Below are 15902 nucleotides of genomic sequence, written 5' to 3' on the forward strand. Positions count from 1 at the left end.
GGGGCATGGTCTGAGACATCTGGACAGAATCTTCCTGGAAGAATGGTTAAGAGTGGTGAGTCCCCATTGCAACGGAAAGAATAAAATACTTAGGAATATATCTACCTAAAGAAACTAAAGACCTATATATAGAAAACTATAAAACACTGGTGAAAGAAATCAAAGAGGACACTAATAGATGGAGAAATTTACCATGTTCATGGATTGGAAGAATCAATATAGTGAAAATGAGTATACTACCCAAAGCAATTTATAGATTCAACGCAATCCCTATCAAGCTACCAACAGTATTCTTCACAGAGCTAGAACAAATAATTTCACAATTTGTATGGAAATACAAAAAACCTCGAATAGCCAAAGCGATCTTGAGAAAGAAGAATGGAACTGGAGGAATCAACTTACCTGACTTCAGGCTCTACTACAAAGCCACAGTTATCAAGACAGTATGGTACTGGCACAAAGACAGAAATATTGATCAATGGAATAAAATAGAAAGCCCAGAGATAAATCCACGCACATATGGACACCTTATCTTCGACAAAGGAGGCAAGAATATACAATGGATTAAAGACAATCTCTTTAACAAGTGGTGCTGGGAAATCTGGTCAACCACTTGTAAAAGAATGAAACTGGACCACTTTCTAACACCATACACAAAAATAAACTCAAAATGGATTAAAGATCTAAACGTAAGACCAGAAACTATAAAACTCCTAGAGGAGAACATAGGCAAAACACTCTCCGACATACATCACAGCAGGATCCTCTATGACCCACCTCCCAGAATATGGGAAATAAAAGCAAAAATAAACAAATGGGACCTAATTAACCTTAAAAGCTTCTGCACATCAAAGGAAACTATTAGCAAGGTGAAAAGACAGCCTTCAGAATGGGAGAAAATAATAGCAAATGAAGCAACCGACAAACAACTAATCTCAAAAATATACAAGCAACTCCTACAGCTCAACTCCAGAAAAATAAACGACCCAATCAAAAAATGGGCCAAAGAACTAAATAGACATTTCTCCAAAAAAGACATACAGATGGCTAACAAACACATGAAAAGATGCTCAACATCACTCATTATCAGAGAAATGCAAATCAAAACCACTATGAGGTACCATTTCACACCAGTCAGAATGGCTGCGATCCAAAAGTCTACAAATAATAAATGCTGGAGAGGGTGTGGAGAAAAGGGAACCCTCTTACACTGTTGGTGGGAATGCAAACTAGTACAGCCACTATGGAGAACAGTGTGGAGATTCCTTAAAAAACTGGAAATAGAACTGCCTTATGACCCAGCAATCCCACTGCTGGGCATACACACTGAGGAAACCAGAAGGGAAAGAGACACGTGTACTCCAATGTTCATCGCAGCACTGTTTATAATAGCCAAGACGTGGAAGCAACCTAGATGTCCATCAGCAGATGAATGGATAAGAAAGCTGTGGTACATATACACAATGGAGTATTACTCAGCCATTAAAAAGAATACATTTGAATCAGTACTAATGAGGTGGATGAAACTGGAGCCTATTATACAGAGTGAAGTAAGCCAGAAGGAAAAACATAAATACAGTATACTAACGCATATATATGGAATTTAGAAAGATGGTAACAATAACCCAGTGTACGAGACAGCAAAAGAGACACTGATGTATAGAACAGTCTTATGGACTCTGTGGGAGAGGGAGAGGGTGGGAAGATGTGGGAGAATGGCAATGAAACATGTAAAATATCATGTAGGAAACGAGTTGCCAGTCCAGGTTCGATGCATGATGCTGGATGCTTGGGGCTGGTGCACTGGGACGGCCCAGAGGGATGGTATGGGGAGGGAGGAGGGAGGAGGGTTCGGGATGGGGAACACATGTATACCTGTGGCGGATTCATTTTGATATTTGGCAAAACTAATACAATTATGTAAAGTTTAAAAATAAAATAAAATTGGAAGAATAAAAAAAATAAATAAAAAAAAAAAAAAAAAAAAAAAAAAAAAAAAGAGTGGTGAGTCCTTACTCCGCTATTTACTAGCTGTGTGGCCTTGGGTTGATTACTTACCCTCTCTGTGCCCCAGGTTTCCTCATCTCTAAAACAAGGATCATAGGATCTGCTGCTGCTGCCGCTAAGTCACTTCAGTCATGTCCGACTCTGTGTGACCCCATAGACGGCAGCCCACCAGGCTCCCCCGTCCCTGGGACTCTCCAGGCAAGAACACTGGAGACCTCTCTCTTTATACCCAATAAATATGGACTGATCATGAAGCTCTGTTCAGTTCAGACTGTCACAGGATCAGAGGAGTTGAAACACGGCAAGTTGTTGGCCAGAGGTTTGGGGGAGGGTGGGAGGGAAGAACAGGTGGAGCCCAGGGAATGACAGTGAAGCTATTCTGTAACCCTGGAACGACGGCATGGGAGTATACATAGGTCCATACCCACAGAACACAAGGCAAAGAGTGCATCCTGAGGTAAACTGTATGCTGAGTTGCTTCAGATGTGTCCGACTCTTTGAGACCTCATGGGCTGTAGGCCACCAGGCTCCGCTGTCCAAGAATACTGGAGTGGGTTGCCATGCCCTCCTCCAGGGCATCTTCCCAACCCAGGGATCAAACTCATGTCTCTTACATCTCCTGCATTGGCAGATGGGTTCTTTACCACTGCGCCACCTGAGAAGCCACACAGGTAAACTATGGATTTCAGTTAATAATAATGTGTTGGCTCATCACTGATACGATTGCAAGATGTTAACAGTAGGGAAAGTTGGGGGTGGGGCGGGATGAGGGGTTAAATAGGGATTCTCTATACTTTTCATTCATTTTTCTGTAACCCTAACAGCTCAAAGAAGTAAAATTTAGCATAAACAAAACAGAAACATGACAAATGGGGAGCTTCAATGAACAGTGCGGAGCCTGGAACGTTCCTTCGTGTTACCATCCCCAAGTCACCTGTTTATGCTCCCGGTCCAGGGACCCAGAGCCCGGGGCTTGCTCGCCTCCCTTGCATGCGCCACTGCTGAGCAAACCCCCTTTCTCCCCATCACCCAACTCAGACCTGGAGGCTGAGGATGTCTGAGGTGAGAGCGCCACCTGCTGGCGCTATTCTAGCTGCCCTAAAAGGCAGTGATGGCGCCCTTGTCTTGGGGCTGGGGTCCTCGATTTCCTCTTGAAACCCAGTGCCATCTGCGAGCCCCTAGAGGCACCACTCATACAACCACGAATGGCAGGTATGCGACGTCCAGGCTTGTCGCCAAGAACGACACGGGAAACGTCAGGTCTCGCGACTTTATTTCCGAAAAGTCCCAAAGTGCTGAGCGCAGTCTGGGTCAGGTGAGAGTCGCTGGACTCAGGTCGCCGGTGGCCGACTCCTCGTTTCTGGTGCCAGCACAGGGAGCCTTCTGTGACGTGATGACGGACACCGAGGAGTGTGTGATCCTCGTCACCGGGTCATCCTCGTGAGGAACATGCGAGGTAGGTTCTATTGTGGTTCATCCCCTTTCTGCCAGTGTGAAGAGGCGCTAAGAGGCTAAGTCGCCTAGGGGCGCACAGCCGGAGAGGTGTGGCGCTGCGATTGGATCCTGCTCCAAAGTCCAGGCCGTGACCCAGCTGCCTCTAGTTTCCTCATCTGAGAAATGGGCGTGCGGACATCTCCCCGCCTTTCGGTGCATCTGGGGCTGAGGCCAGACAGTTTTGCACGCGGGCCTAGGGCTGCAGCTCGTACTGGCCCTCGGTGGCCGTGTGGAAGTCCTCGAGCACCGACTGCAGGAACTCGAAGGTGGGCCGCTCCTCCGGCCGGCTGCGCCAGCACTCGGCGATGACGCCGTTGTACAGCTCAGGCGGGCACGAGTCTGGGCGGGGCATGCGGTAGCCGCGCTCCAGGTTGCGGATGACCTCGGGGTTGCTCATCCCTGGAGATGGAAGGGACGTGGCTGAGGACCGGCGGGGGCCCGCGAGGCATCCACCGCCGTCTCTGCCCTCAGCCCGGTTGGTGCCACCTTTACACATCCCTCCATTTATTTTTTATTGCTTTGAGAACAGTGTAGATGATCTCAGTGCGGGGCAGTTCCTCCTGCATGGGGTGCTACCTGCTTACCTGGGACTGTCAGGCACACAGGTGAGCATCACTCACCAAGCAGGTGCTTGGTGAACAGGCCCCAGCCCCTCCCATAGGCTGCTAAGGGCCCAAGCCCTTCAGATCGGCCTGGGGGTTGATTCTCAGGATGGAGGTTTGGGGGCTGTACCCACGATGTAAGGCCAAGGGAGGGACCATTTGGCCACTCAACTGAGGGCAAACTAACTGGAAGAGATTTGAATTCAGATCCCCACCTTAACTGAATTCCAGGTTTGTGGACTCACTGACCTCTGCTGGATGCAGGGGACACAGTCCTGTTTCCAAGAGCAATGCTGAGGGGAGGGAGGGAAGCCCCGCCCCACCCCCAGAGTGGCACACCTGGGTTTCAGTTTCAACCATGGGGCTCCATTCTGACATGCAGGTGGGCAGCCCCAGGCCCTGAGGATGGGACATCTGCCATCACAGCCGTCTCAGGACGGCCCTGAGCCGGGAGGGTCGCTGCAGGACACAGCTGCCTACCTGGGTAGGGCACACGCCCATAAGTGACAATTTCCATCAGGAGGATTCCAAATGACCACACGTCCGCTTTGATGGTGAACACCCCAAAATGGATGGCCTCTGGGGCGGTCCACTTAATGGGGAACTTGGCCCCTATAAGAAAGCCATGAGCAGCTTCATGAGGCCATGACTGACTTCCTCCACACCCCCAACTCCTTGCTCTTTCTCCCCCAGCCCCTGCCCTGCCTGGTGATGCCTGGGTCACTGTATCAGACAGAAATGCGCCCAGGGAGTCATTCAGACCCATAGGACACATGACCAGGAGTGTGAAGACCCTGGGGGTCCACAGCACCAAAGGACAAATACCACCCCTGTCTCCCGCTTTGTGTCTTTGCCTAAACTGGCTTCACTGGGCGACCAGCATGTGTTTCCGCCTGGCACTGAAGAGGTCGTTTCCACCTCCCATTAGCCTTGTTTACTAACAGGAACCCATGACTGGGGCAAGTCGTTTAACTTGTCCTTGCCTTAGGTGGGCTCTCCTGATGGCTCAGACAGTAAAGAATCTGCCTCCAATGCAGGAGACCTGGATTCAATCCCTGTGTCAGGAAGATCCCTTGGAGAAGGGAATAGCTACCCACTCCAGTATTCTTGCCTGGGAAATCCCATGGACAGAGGAGCCTGGTGGGCTACAGTCCATAGGGTCGAAAAGAGTTGGACATGACTGAAGTGACTGAGCAGGCAGGCATTTAGGGCAGTGTTTTCTAAAGTCTGCTCTGTGAACCCTTGGTTCTATGAGAGGTTCACAGAACCTACGTGGAAAAAGTTTCTGGGGTTCCAGTGACTTTGGGAGACACAACGGGAAACATATGTGCCTTGTTACTTAGCTGCTGCCTTCTCACTGCCTCTATTATGCTGCTATGGGCTGGGAATCTCCAAGAGGACTCACAGAACGGGTGGTATCTCTAACCCCACTCTCACATAGTCATTCCTCCTGAGGCAACTGTGGTCTGCAGAGCACGTCGGGGAAATGCTGAACTAGTTGGGAGTAAGGTCAAGACTTGCACGACAAGAAGTCCAAGGGGGACTGGGGAGTTGGGGTGCTGCTCACCCTCCTGGGCGGTGTATTCATTGTCGATGATCCGGGCCAAGCCAAAGTCACCAATTTTGCAGCACAAGGCCTCAGACACCAGGATGTTGGCCGCTCTCAGGTCCCGGTGGATTGAATTCATCTGCTCGATGTATGCCATTCCTTCTGCAATCTGTGGGAGGGGGCCCCACAGTGAAGGCCAGACCCCTCAGGGAGAGAAAGGACTTTAGGCCACCCTCTGCATCAGAGCCAGGCGGGGTGAAGGTTCCAAGATATGACAGGACGGGGGGAGCTGCCATGTGGCTGCAAAGTGGGGCACACAGGCTGCGGTTGGAGGGGAGCTTTGCACTTCATGCTGTAGAGCAAGATAAGGAGCACCCAGAAGGCAGAGTGTGCATGCGTGTGTGTATGTTTGTACACAGAGCAAGGCGTTAGCGTGATCAGAATGTGTTTTAGAAGCTGTTCACCTGGAAGGTTCTGATTTTCTGCTTTCCTAACCTTCAGATTCTTGGCCACATCTACTTATAAACCTATTTATTTGCAGAGTACATCATGAGAAATGCTGGGCTGGATGAAGCACAAGTTGGAATCAAGATTGCCGGGAGAAATATCAATAACCTCAGACACGCAGATGACACCACCCTTATGACAGAAAACAAAGAACTAAAGATCCTCTTGATGAAAGTGAAAGAGGAGAGTAAAAAAGTTGGTTTAAAGCTCAACATTCAGAAAACTAAGATCATGGCATCTGGTCCCATCACTTCATGGTAAATAGATGGGGAAACAGTGGAAACAGTGACAGACTTAATTTTTTTGAGCTCCAAAATCACTACAGATGGTGACCGCAGCCATGAAATTAAAAGATGCTTGCTCCATGGAAGAAAAGTTATGACCAACCTAGACAGCATATTAAAAAGCAGAGACATTACTTTGCCAACAAAGGTCCATCTAGTCAAAGCAATGGTTTTTCCAGTAGTCATGTATGGATGTTAGAGCTGGACTATAAAGAAAGCTGAGCACCGAAGAATGGATGCTTTTGAACTGGGTGTTGGAGAAGACTGTTGAGAGTCCCTTAGAGTGCAAGGAGATCCAACCAGTCCATCCTAAAGGAACTTCCAATGACTATTTAGGACTGATGTCCTAAATAGTCATTGGAAGGACTGATGCTGAAACTCCAATACTTTGGCCACCTGATGCCAAGAACTAACTCATTGGGAAAGACCCTGATGCTGGGAAAGATTGAAGGCAGGAGAAGGGGATGACAGAGGATGAGACGGCTGGATGGCATCATCAACTTGATGGACATGAGTTTGAGTAAACTCTGTGAATTGGTGATGGACAGGGAAGCCTGGCGTGCTACAGTCCATGGGGTCAGAAAGAGTCGGACACAACTGAGCGACTGAACTGAACTGAACTTATAAACTCAGGTGACTTTTCATATCCTTTGCCTCTAGGGGACCCAAGATTTCCTGAAGGATTGACAGAGATCATTGACAATGAGTGAGAAAAGGAAAAGAAAGGGAAAAAAGGGAGTGGGCAGGCTTATCACTGAGCTGTGGTTTGAAACCAGTTACCAGGCTTAGTTTTCCGAGACCACCTCACCATCCTGTTCAACCCAGCCTGTGCACACCTCAGTGGAAAAAAGGGGGTGGAAAAAAGGCACGGTGACCTCAGTTCCTGCCCTGATACTAAGAGCAGATAACGACTTGGAGGGGGGTGGGGGTAGTGTGGGATAGGGGAGGGTGCCTCCCTCCAACAGGATGTGTGTGTGTGTTTCTGCGTCTCACGAGCTGACCACAGACCGGAGCTCTTCTTCTGAGAGTTCCAGTTTCAACAGACACACACGCAGGGCCACCAGATGTGCTTTGCTGCCAGTTAGAATCCTCAGCTAAAGTCCCCCGGGAGGAACGTTTCCTTCCTCTTCATTTTGCTCCTCACCTCATGATGTCCGAGTCTACAGAAGGCATTGATTGGCACCATCTGAGGATGGAGGAGGTCACCACAAAGTGCTGACCTGCCATATGACGTGGATTCGTGGGGACTTTCTGGGTTCCCCACACCATCCTTTCTTCCTCTGGTCCTCACCAATAGAACCTTCATGGCTGCCTAGGAGAAAGACTACATTTCCCAAGCTCCTTTGCAGCTAGGTGCGGGCAGGTGACAGGTGGCCAGGGGGCTGGGAGAGCAAGTGTAGTGAGTGACTTCCAGCACTTGGCTCTAAAGGGAGCGGGTGCAGTTTGCCCCCTCTATCCCACTTCTTCCTCCTGGCTGAGGAGGACAAGGTGCTAAAGCATGAGCAGGTTCCCTGGGTGGGAAGATGATCTATTAAGACCCAGTGGGTGGAAGAAACCTGGGTCCCTGTGACTCTGAGGGGAAGCTTCACTGCCCGCCCCAGACTGCCCACCTCTGGTGCTTACACATTGAAGCTATGATGACTTGGGCTTTCTGTCTCTCACAGCCCAGCCTAAATCTAATGGACACAGCCTCCAAAGAGTTGATCTCGCTGAGCCACAAGGGCAGAGGACAGGGCCCAGGGGCCTGGATCACTGCACTTGGCGCTCACAAACCTGGGCCGACATGTCAATCAGCCTTGAGAGGGACAATCGGCTACCTTCATCCGTCTTCAGGAAATCCAGCAGGCAGCCTGAGGAAAGAGAAGTCGCAGCTGAACTTCTGCAGGGTGACCCGACCCTGGCCAGGCCGGCCTCTCGGGGTGTGGGCTGCTGCCCACCTGGGCAGGAAGTGGGTGGCACTCTTTCGGGTCTCTTGTGCCCCCACAGCTGCAGGTGCCTCTGCTCTACAGAAACTCCCATCTCAGCCCTCACAGCTCCCAAGAGGCGCTGATCTGCTGCCAGCTGCTCAGAGGACGTGATGTCTCGGTCAGGTTCAAGGTCACACAGTCAAGGAACCGGGTCAGAAACTGCTCGTTCCCTGCATGACATTACAAAGCATCTTCCGTCCACTTCACCCTTTGTTGGCAGACATTCTGCCTCCGAGGATGCAAGAAATCACCAGAATTACGGAGACTCATCTCCTGGAGCTGGTACAGGGGACAGACGCTGCTCCTCTTTGGTACCTAAGAGCAGGGGACTGCTCATCTGAGGGGTGGCTAAGAGGTGAGCCAGGGAGCCACATGCCTCCAGCTCAGTGTAGGACCCCTTCATGACACCCTTTAAGGAACAGACAGCATCAACACAGCATTTTAGGATCTGACAGGAGTCGGGGTGTGGTCAGGATCATAGGAGGGGTAAGAAGGATTCCCCAGGCCCCAGCAGAGAATGGCCATACTCTAGACCTCAGTGGCCATCTCACCCAGCCTCTCATCATCCGTGTTGAAAATGTTCATAGGGTTGTACAAGGTCTCCTGGACTAGAACTGTCTCTGGATGCCCAGCCTACTATTGTTTAGACTTTGCTGCCCTCTGTCCGCCCCAGGGGGTGCCAAGCACAGGAGGCTCCCTGCAAAGATGCTGGTTCAGGGTCTCCTGAGCTATGGAAACTCCTCTATAAGGACAACTTAGCTGTCTTGTTCTCATCATCCTTCACTCTGCCCCCACCCATGCATGTGGAACACTAGATCTGCAGGATATTGGCTGATGGATCCAGCTCATGCCTCAGTAGTCCCCTGAAGAGGTCCCCCAGCCAGCAGATCAGCCTTATCCTTCTCGGAGCCCCCAAGCCTGGACTCTCACCCTCAAGCCCTCCTGCCTCTGTGTGAGGGACACAGCCCCGGGCAGGTCCCCACCTCTGGCCATATATTCGGTCACGATGTAGATGGGCTCCTTGGTGACCACAGCGTAGAGACGGACCAGCCTCTCATGCTGGAGAGTTTTCATCAGGTTGGCCTCGCCCAGGAAGGCCTCCGGAGACATGGTTCCCTCCTTCAAGGTCTTGATGGCCACCTTGATGTTGTTTTTATAATAACCTGAGCCCGGGGGACAGAAGATGAAGAGGATGTTCAGAAGACTTGGAGGTGGGGGCAGGTGATCCCTTATCCAAAATCTACGTAAGCTTCCAGGAGCCATCCCTGTTCTATATAGATGGGGCACTGAGGCCAGAACCCCGCCCCCGGAAGTGATCCTGGGCTGGAATTACAGCTCCTGATGGTGACGGATGCGCCCGCTTACCTAGAAGGATTCAAGCCTGTCCCGGCCTCCTCTGCTAGACAGGAACCCTGGGCGGTTAAGGAAATTACCCAGCCTGGGAGGGGGGCCGTTTCACTTCCTGGTCCCTACAGCCAGGTCCGGGGTGCGTCCCTTTTGTCCTCCTATCTCTGCCTAATGAATCTCTTCAACCACTTGATAGCGTCAGTATGGCAGTAAGCATCACAGCCCGTGGCAGAATCATAGAGGAGGCAGAGGTGGCCGGGGCCTCTGTGCCCCATCTCTGTGCCCTGTGATGTTCATCTCTAGATCCTTACAGCTCCTGCACCACCACCGCCCCCCCACCCCACCCCACCCCACCCCCGCCCCCGCCACCACACAGCCCAGTCCATTAGGTCCCTGTCTGCACTGAAGTGAAAAGATAAGTCAGGACTCAGACTTGCAAGGAACCAGGGGGAGCGCCTGCCAGGGGTGCCCCAGGCATCAGTCTTGGATGCCGGAGGAATCAGGGAGGCAGCAGGGTCCCACCTTGAAACCATGCCCCAGAGACACGGACCTTTCCAGGGATAAAATAAAGCATCTTTTATATTCTGATCGCACATTGGTAAGCAGAGGAGCAGCCATTCACTGTAATTGAAGGCGAGGCCACAGGGGCCGGGAAGTTAAGGGACGGGCCAGTCTCACAGCTGCATGTGGTGACTGTTATCAGGGTCCTGGAGCCCTGGTTCACCTCTCACCCTGGTTAACATAGTGTTTCCACCCAGTGAGACAAAGCTAAGAGGAGCTAGCCAGGCTCCTCTTCCAGGTCACACAGGTGTCAATGGCAAAGGCAGCTCTGGGCAGTGAAGAAGGAAGGCGGGAACGGGCTGGGGTGGAGGCAGGGGGAGAGCTGGATTCTACTCCTGCTTCATCACCATATCAGAACAGCTGAGGGCAGGTGACTTCAGTGTTCTGTACTTCCATTACCTAGTCTGTAAAATGGGTATATGGTCCCAGTCCCTTCCCCTTCACAAGCCTCTATGGGAAGGACGAGGCCCAGTGCAGATCCCGAGCCTTCTGTGCTCTAGGATGCAGGGCAGTGGGTGAGCAACTCCTGGAGTACCACATACTCACCCATCCAGACTTCACCAAACTGCCCGGATCCAAGCTTCCTGACCAGCTTGAGAGACTGCCGGGGGATTTCCCATTCATCCTGGCCCCAGGGGTTCTGGGGAGCCAGGCTCACACAGGGGTGGGTCAGCCTTTGGCACAACCCGTCCCCTTTCTCTGCATTAGGAAAGAAGAGATGAGCTGGAGGTCACAAGCATAGACAGATCTGTGGAGACCATGCAGATCATGAGAGCTGTATCATTCCCAGCTGTGTCCCTGCTCCTTCTTGACAGCCCCACATCCACCCCAAGTTCAATGTGCACAAGTGCACACACACACACACACACTCAGCTCTCTGCATTTGTTTTACATAAAATAAGCACGATATCATTGTCCTGCTGTCTCTAAGAGTGAAAATACTTGCTATTCTCCATGTGGTCACAGCCAACATAGAGGATCAGGGAGACAGACAGGGAATCATTATGTTGACAGTTAACACCTCAGGTCCAGCCTTGGGATAATCCTCCACCCCTCCACCAAAACAGCACCAATGGTTCATGCGATCTCGAGAACTCAGTGACGGAGGGACACGAGGGCTCCTCTGGCGCAGCCCAGCCCTCTGTCAGATGCCCCCGTCTTACTAGTATAGTGCTGCACCAGAGCCTGCAGAGTGGGGAAGGCGCTCCGGGGGGAGATGTAATAGCCGCCTTCGTCCAGGGAGCGGATCTTATAGTGTTTGATCACCTCCCCCTGCGTGGTCACATCCTTCACAGACAGAGAAAAGGCACCTAGAGAGTTAACAAAGACACACCATGAGAAGTAAGACACAACGAGGGAAAATCAGGATTGGGATTTGGGGCTTCATTTCAAGGCCTTGGAAAAGTGCTGTTAGTTGCTCAGTCGTGTCCAGCTCTTTTGAGACCCCATGGATTGTAGCCCTCCAGGCTGCTCTGTCCATGAAATTCTTCAGGCAAGAATACTGGAGTAGGTAGCCGTTCCCTTCTCCAGGGGATCTTCCTGACCCAGAGATCAAACCCAGGTCTCCTGCATTGCAGGTAAGTTCCCCCAATTCTGCTTTCCATTTTGACCATCATCAGTTACCTTTTTCTTTGTCTCACCCTCCACCCTCCACCCTCCTGGAAGCCTTTCCTGTCAGCTCATTCTAACTCTGTCCTTGGCATTCCTCCTCAAGCCTCCTAAAACTGCTCCAGAACTCTGGAGCATGCAGAATGCTCTCTTAGCCATCAGGCTGTTCCCCTACTTGGGCACCTGTGACTTGAGGACCCTTTGCCCTGGAATATTGAGAAATACAGAGTTTTTTGGAGGGACTAGGAGATTGACTCACACATTCATTCCTTCATTCCGTTTAAAGATTGACTCTGCCCCACATGCAATGCTGCCAAGTCGCTTCAGTTGTGTACGACTCTGTGCGACCCCATAGACGGCAGCCCACCAGGCTCTCCCTTCCCTGGGATTTTCAAGGCAAGAACACTGGAGTGGGTTGCCATTTCCTTCTCCAATAGCAAATTACAACTGGAAGCACTCCTGTCCCTGGGGAAGAGCATAATAAGACACAACCCAGGGCTTCTGTTCAAATCCATACACACATCTACGTATTCTGTTTTCTAGGTTAATGTTTCCTGCGGTCGGAGGTTGCAGATGCCAATTTTGTTAAGGGCAATTTAGGAGGCAAGAGTTTCCAGCTGGGAAATTTTCCATGAACTTGATATTTTTATAAGGCGCCTCTGTTCAGCTCTCTGGGTGCCACATACTTCCACTTTTATTTGCTAAATGAGAAACCTGAGGCCCAGAAGGGGGATGTCTCTTGCCCCAGGGCCCTTGGCTGATCAATGGTTGGCTTGGGGGCTCCCGTGACCGTACTAAAGGCGCGCCTACCGCAGGCAGTACCACCCTCCGCCACCAGGTGTCAGGCTCGAACACCTCTTGTCCTGGGCGTGGGCGCTTGATTTTTGCCCTGCGCTGTTTGTCTTCAGGCGTCTTTCCTCCCTTTTCAGACTATCACCCCATCTCAAATCCCTTCTCCCCTACCTTGGCCATTGCGCCTCTCTCATCGCCCACCTGCAAAAGGATGTGGAGAGGCCGCGCGTCCTGTGGCGTGCCCTGCCGCTGACACAGCCCGCCCCTCGTATCCTACCTCAGCCCAACCTGCACGCTGCAAAGTGTCTTCCCAACTTCGCCGCTGGCGAGTGCAGCAAGCTCGGGTATCACAGGAACCAGAGAGTGGCGCTAGTGAGCACATTCATCCACGCACCACCGTAGTGAGGAAAAGAGCTATCTTCTCCATTCCCTCTGCTGTTCCCTGCTTGTGATGCCTCCAGATCAGCCAAGGAGGCCCGAGTCTCTTCCTCCAGTGCCACGGGAGCTCTTATTTAGGGCCTCTCTGCTGTGTGGGCTCCTCTCAGGGCCTGTCCCCAACATCTTTTTACAATTTGGCATTCCTTCTTCTTAAGACGGGTCTCAATCCTTCCTGTTCACAATATCTGGATCCCCTGCCCTGCCTCCACCCTGTGGCTGGAATGCTCTGGGGTGCGGGGCTGGGCTCCCAGAGACTGAGATTTTCGTAAAGGCCACCTGTCCTTGAACTGGGAAACTGGTCAGTTCTAACAAACATATCAATAAAATTAGTCTCGAGAAGCTAAGGGATGTTCTGGAGACCTCTTAGGTTAGAACTCGCTGCCCGCCTTCTGAGAGCAGTGTTCCTTCCCACCTGAAGAGGCTTTGGATTTCTGCGGAGCGTGTGCGCATGTGTATAGAGGTGCTGTATACTTGGCGAGGGGTCTTCTAGCCCCTGCTCCAACTGGCCAATCCCAGCCTGGACTAGCTGTGGGGTGGGGGGCAAGGACAGGAAGAGACACCCCACCTTTAGAGATCCTTTCCTCCTTCACACTGAGGTTGGGGTGGCTTTCCCTCCAGAGGGCCCCTTAGCAACAGGCAGCCATTAAAACATCATTTCCTGGTGAAATGACGTGATGTCTGGCATTTGCTTCACAGTAATAGGGCTGGGGATGTACATGAAATCAGATTATCTGGGTTGATTATTGTTGAAGCTGGGTGTTGAGTACAGGGGTTCCGTTTACTATTTGCTTTACTTGTGTATGTGTTTGAAATATTCTACAGCAAACAAAACATCTAGTCATCTTCACCCTGTTTGGGAAGTTCTCCTCCATCTGCCCAGTGTTAGGTCTGTTTGACACATTTAGAGCTTGTGAAAACTTTCAGAGCCTCTCAGATGATTGGGCCCTGATGCGTCTTCACTGTTGGTCTAGAGCGAGTCACTTCTTCCCTCAGTTTTCCCATCTTTCAAATGGGGATACCGGCCCAGTATCTCAAAGATGGAAGGCTAGAGGCAAACCCACTAGGAAGCATATGCCTCAAGGTTCACAGCAGTACCTTCATAACAGCCCCAAACTGGAAACAAGCCCAGTGCTACCAGTATGGAGAAAGAGCTTATGGAATATTCATATCCTGGATTCTGTTTAGCTGTCAAAGTCAACAGATTATTGCTGTTGCCTCGGCCATGCAAATGCATCTGTGATGGACGGAACTGTGTCCCCCCATCCCTGCTAATTCCTGTGCTCAAGTCCTATACCCCAGTGATGTGACTATCTTTGGAAATAGGGTCTTTAAAGGGGCGGTTACATTATTGAGGTGGGTCCTGATCCACGCAACTGGTGACCTTATAAGAGGGGATGAGGACGCAGACATATGCAGAGGGATGACCACATAAGGATACAGGGAGAAGTCGGCCACCTGCAAGCCAGGGAGAGAGGCCTCAAGGGAAACCAACCCTGTGGACAGCTTGACCTTAGATTCCTGGCCTCTGGAACTGTGGGAAAGCACAGGTCTGCTGTTTAAGCCTCTCAGTTTCTCGTACTTTACTACAGAAGGCCTAGCAAACAAATACAGAATTTTACAATGTTGAGTGAAAGGAATAAGACACAAAGACTAAAATGGCTTGATCCCATTTGTATAATAAAGGTGAAAAACAGGCAAAACATGCGTGGTAAAACTATAAAGAAAGGCAAGGAAGGGCTTCCATCAAAGTCAGGATAGCGGTGGCTCCTCTGGGGGTGAAAGGTGAATCAGGAAGGGGTACCGGTGGGGCAGTGAGAGGGGCTCTGGGCATCTGGAATATTCTTGCTCTTGTAGTTACACAGATGTGTACTTATTATGACTCTATGGTTATAATTCTGCTCTTGTTCATAATTTATGCAATTTTTTAGATGTGTTTTATACTTGATAGCCAAAAGCACTTTAAGAAGGAAAGACAGAAAACTAACAGAGAAAACCCAGTGACCTCAGAGTGGCGGCAGACACATTCCACTCGGTCAGTGGGTTTAAATCTAGGAGTCCCCGCAGTTCTCATGATCACTACCCCCTTCTTTTGTATCACAGGCTGTGCCCCAAACTTCCGATGCCTCCCAGGCTCTTGCAAGTGTCTGAGCCACAGCCTCTGACTGAGATGATCTCTAAAGATTCTTTCAAATCCTTTGATTCCAGATGGGTCACCCCCCTTTCTGCCCCCCACCAGCCTCAGCGCTCCCGCTGGCCCAGGCAGTGTGAGACCGGCCCGCAGTGGCTGGAGCAGCTGTCTAACTCCCTCTCCAATCCCCCACCCGTGTTGGGTGCATTTCTAGCCAGGTCTTGGGAGAGCTGTCTGTGTGCACAGCCTCAAATACTGGATACTCATGGGCTGTCCTGGCTGTCCTGATGTGGCGGGGACACCCAGGTGGAAGCTATCAGATTCTCCTGGCTGGCACCTCCCCTGACCCCCACCCAACTCCCAGAAGGAAGGCCATAGGTGGGGGTCCCCGGCTGCATGGTGAGGGCAGCAGGCCCCAGGCTTACCTTTGCTGGTTTCACTCTCTCTAATAAGAAAGGCGCCAGCCTTATTGACTGGAGCCAGAAGCTGCCTCTCGGCATCTCTCCGGCAAATTGATCTAAAGAACCACCTGGAAAGGAAAAGCACAAAGGCAGGCAGAGCTGAGAGTGGCCATGGTCCTGGGGATCTTGTCACCCAAGTCCCTTCCCCCTTGAGATA

General features: G+C 51.1%; 1 protein-coding gene across 4 annotated transcripts in view; it reads right to left on the reverse strand.

The window, feature by feature from the left end:
* Positions 1 to 3263: 3263 nt before the first annotated feature.
* The window catches only part of BLK (BLK proto-oncogene, Src family tyrosine kinase), a 52108-nt gene continuing 39469 nt past the window's right edge, over positions 3264 to 15902 (reverse strand). For all 4 annotated transcript variants that reach the window (XM_061425008.1, XM_061425009.1, XM_061425007.1 and 1 more), the window contains exons 6-13: positions 15710 to 15813; positions 11482 to 11628; positions 10865 to 11017; positions 9394 to 9573; positions 8217 to 8293; positions 5671 to 5821; positions 4584 to 4715; positions 3264 to 3900 (exon numbers count right to left, since the gene is read on the reverse strand). In XM_061425008.1, the coding sequence (XP_061280992.1) occupies positions 3695 to 3900; positions 4584 to 4715; positions 5671 to 5821; positions 8217 to 8293; positions 9394 to 9573; positions 10865 to 11017; positions 11482 to 11628; positions 15710 to 15813 (1150 nt within the window). In that variant the 3' untranslated portion in view covers positions 3264 to 3694. The remainder of the gene's footprint in view (positions 3901 to 4583; positions 4716 to 5670; positions 5822 to 8216; positions 8294 to 9393; positions 9574 to 10864; positions 11018 to 11481; positions 11629 to 15709; positions 15814 to 15902) is intronic.

The sequence above is a fragment of the Bos javanicus genome, chromosome 8 (assembly GCF_032452875.1).
Source record: "Bos javanicus breed banteng chromosome 8, ARS-OSU_banteng_1.0, whole genome shotgun sequence".
Classification (NCBI taxonomy): domain Eukaryota; kingdom Metazoa; phylum Chordata; class Mammalia; order Artiodactyla; family Bovidae; genus Bos; species Bos javanicus.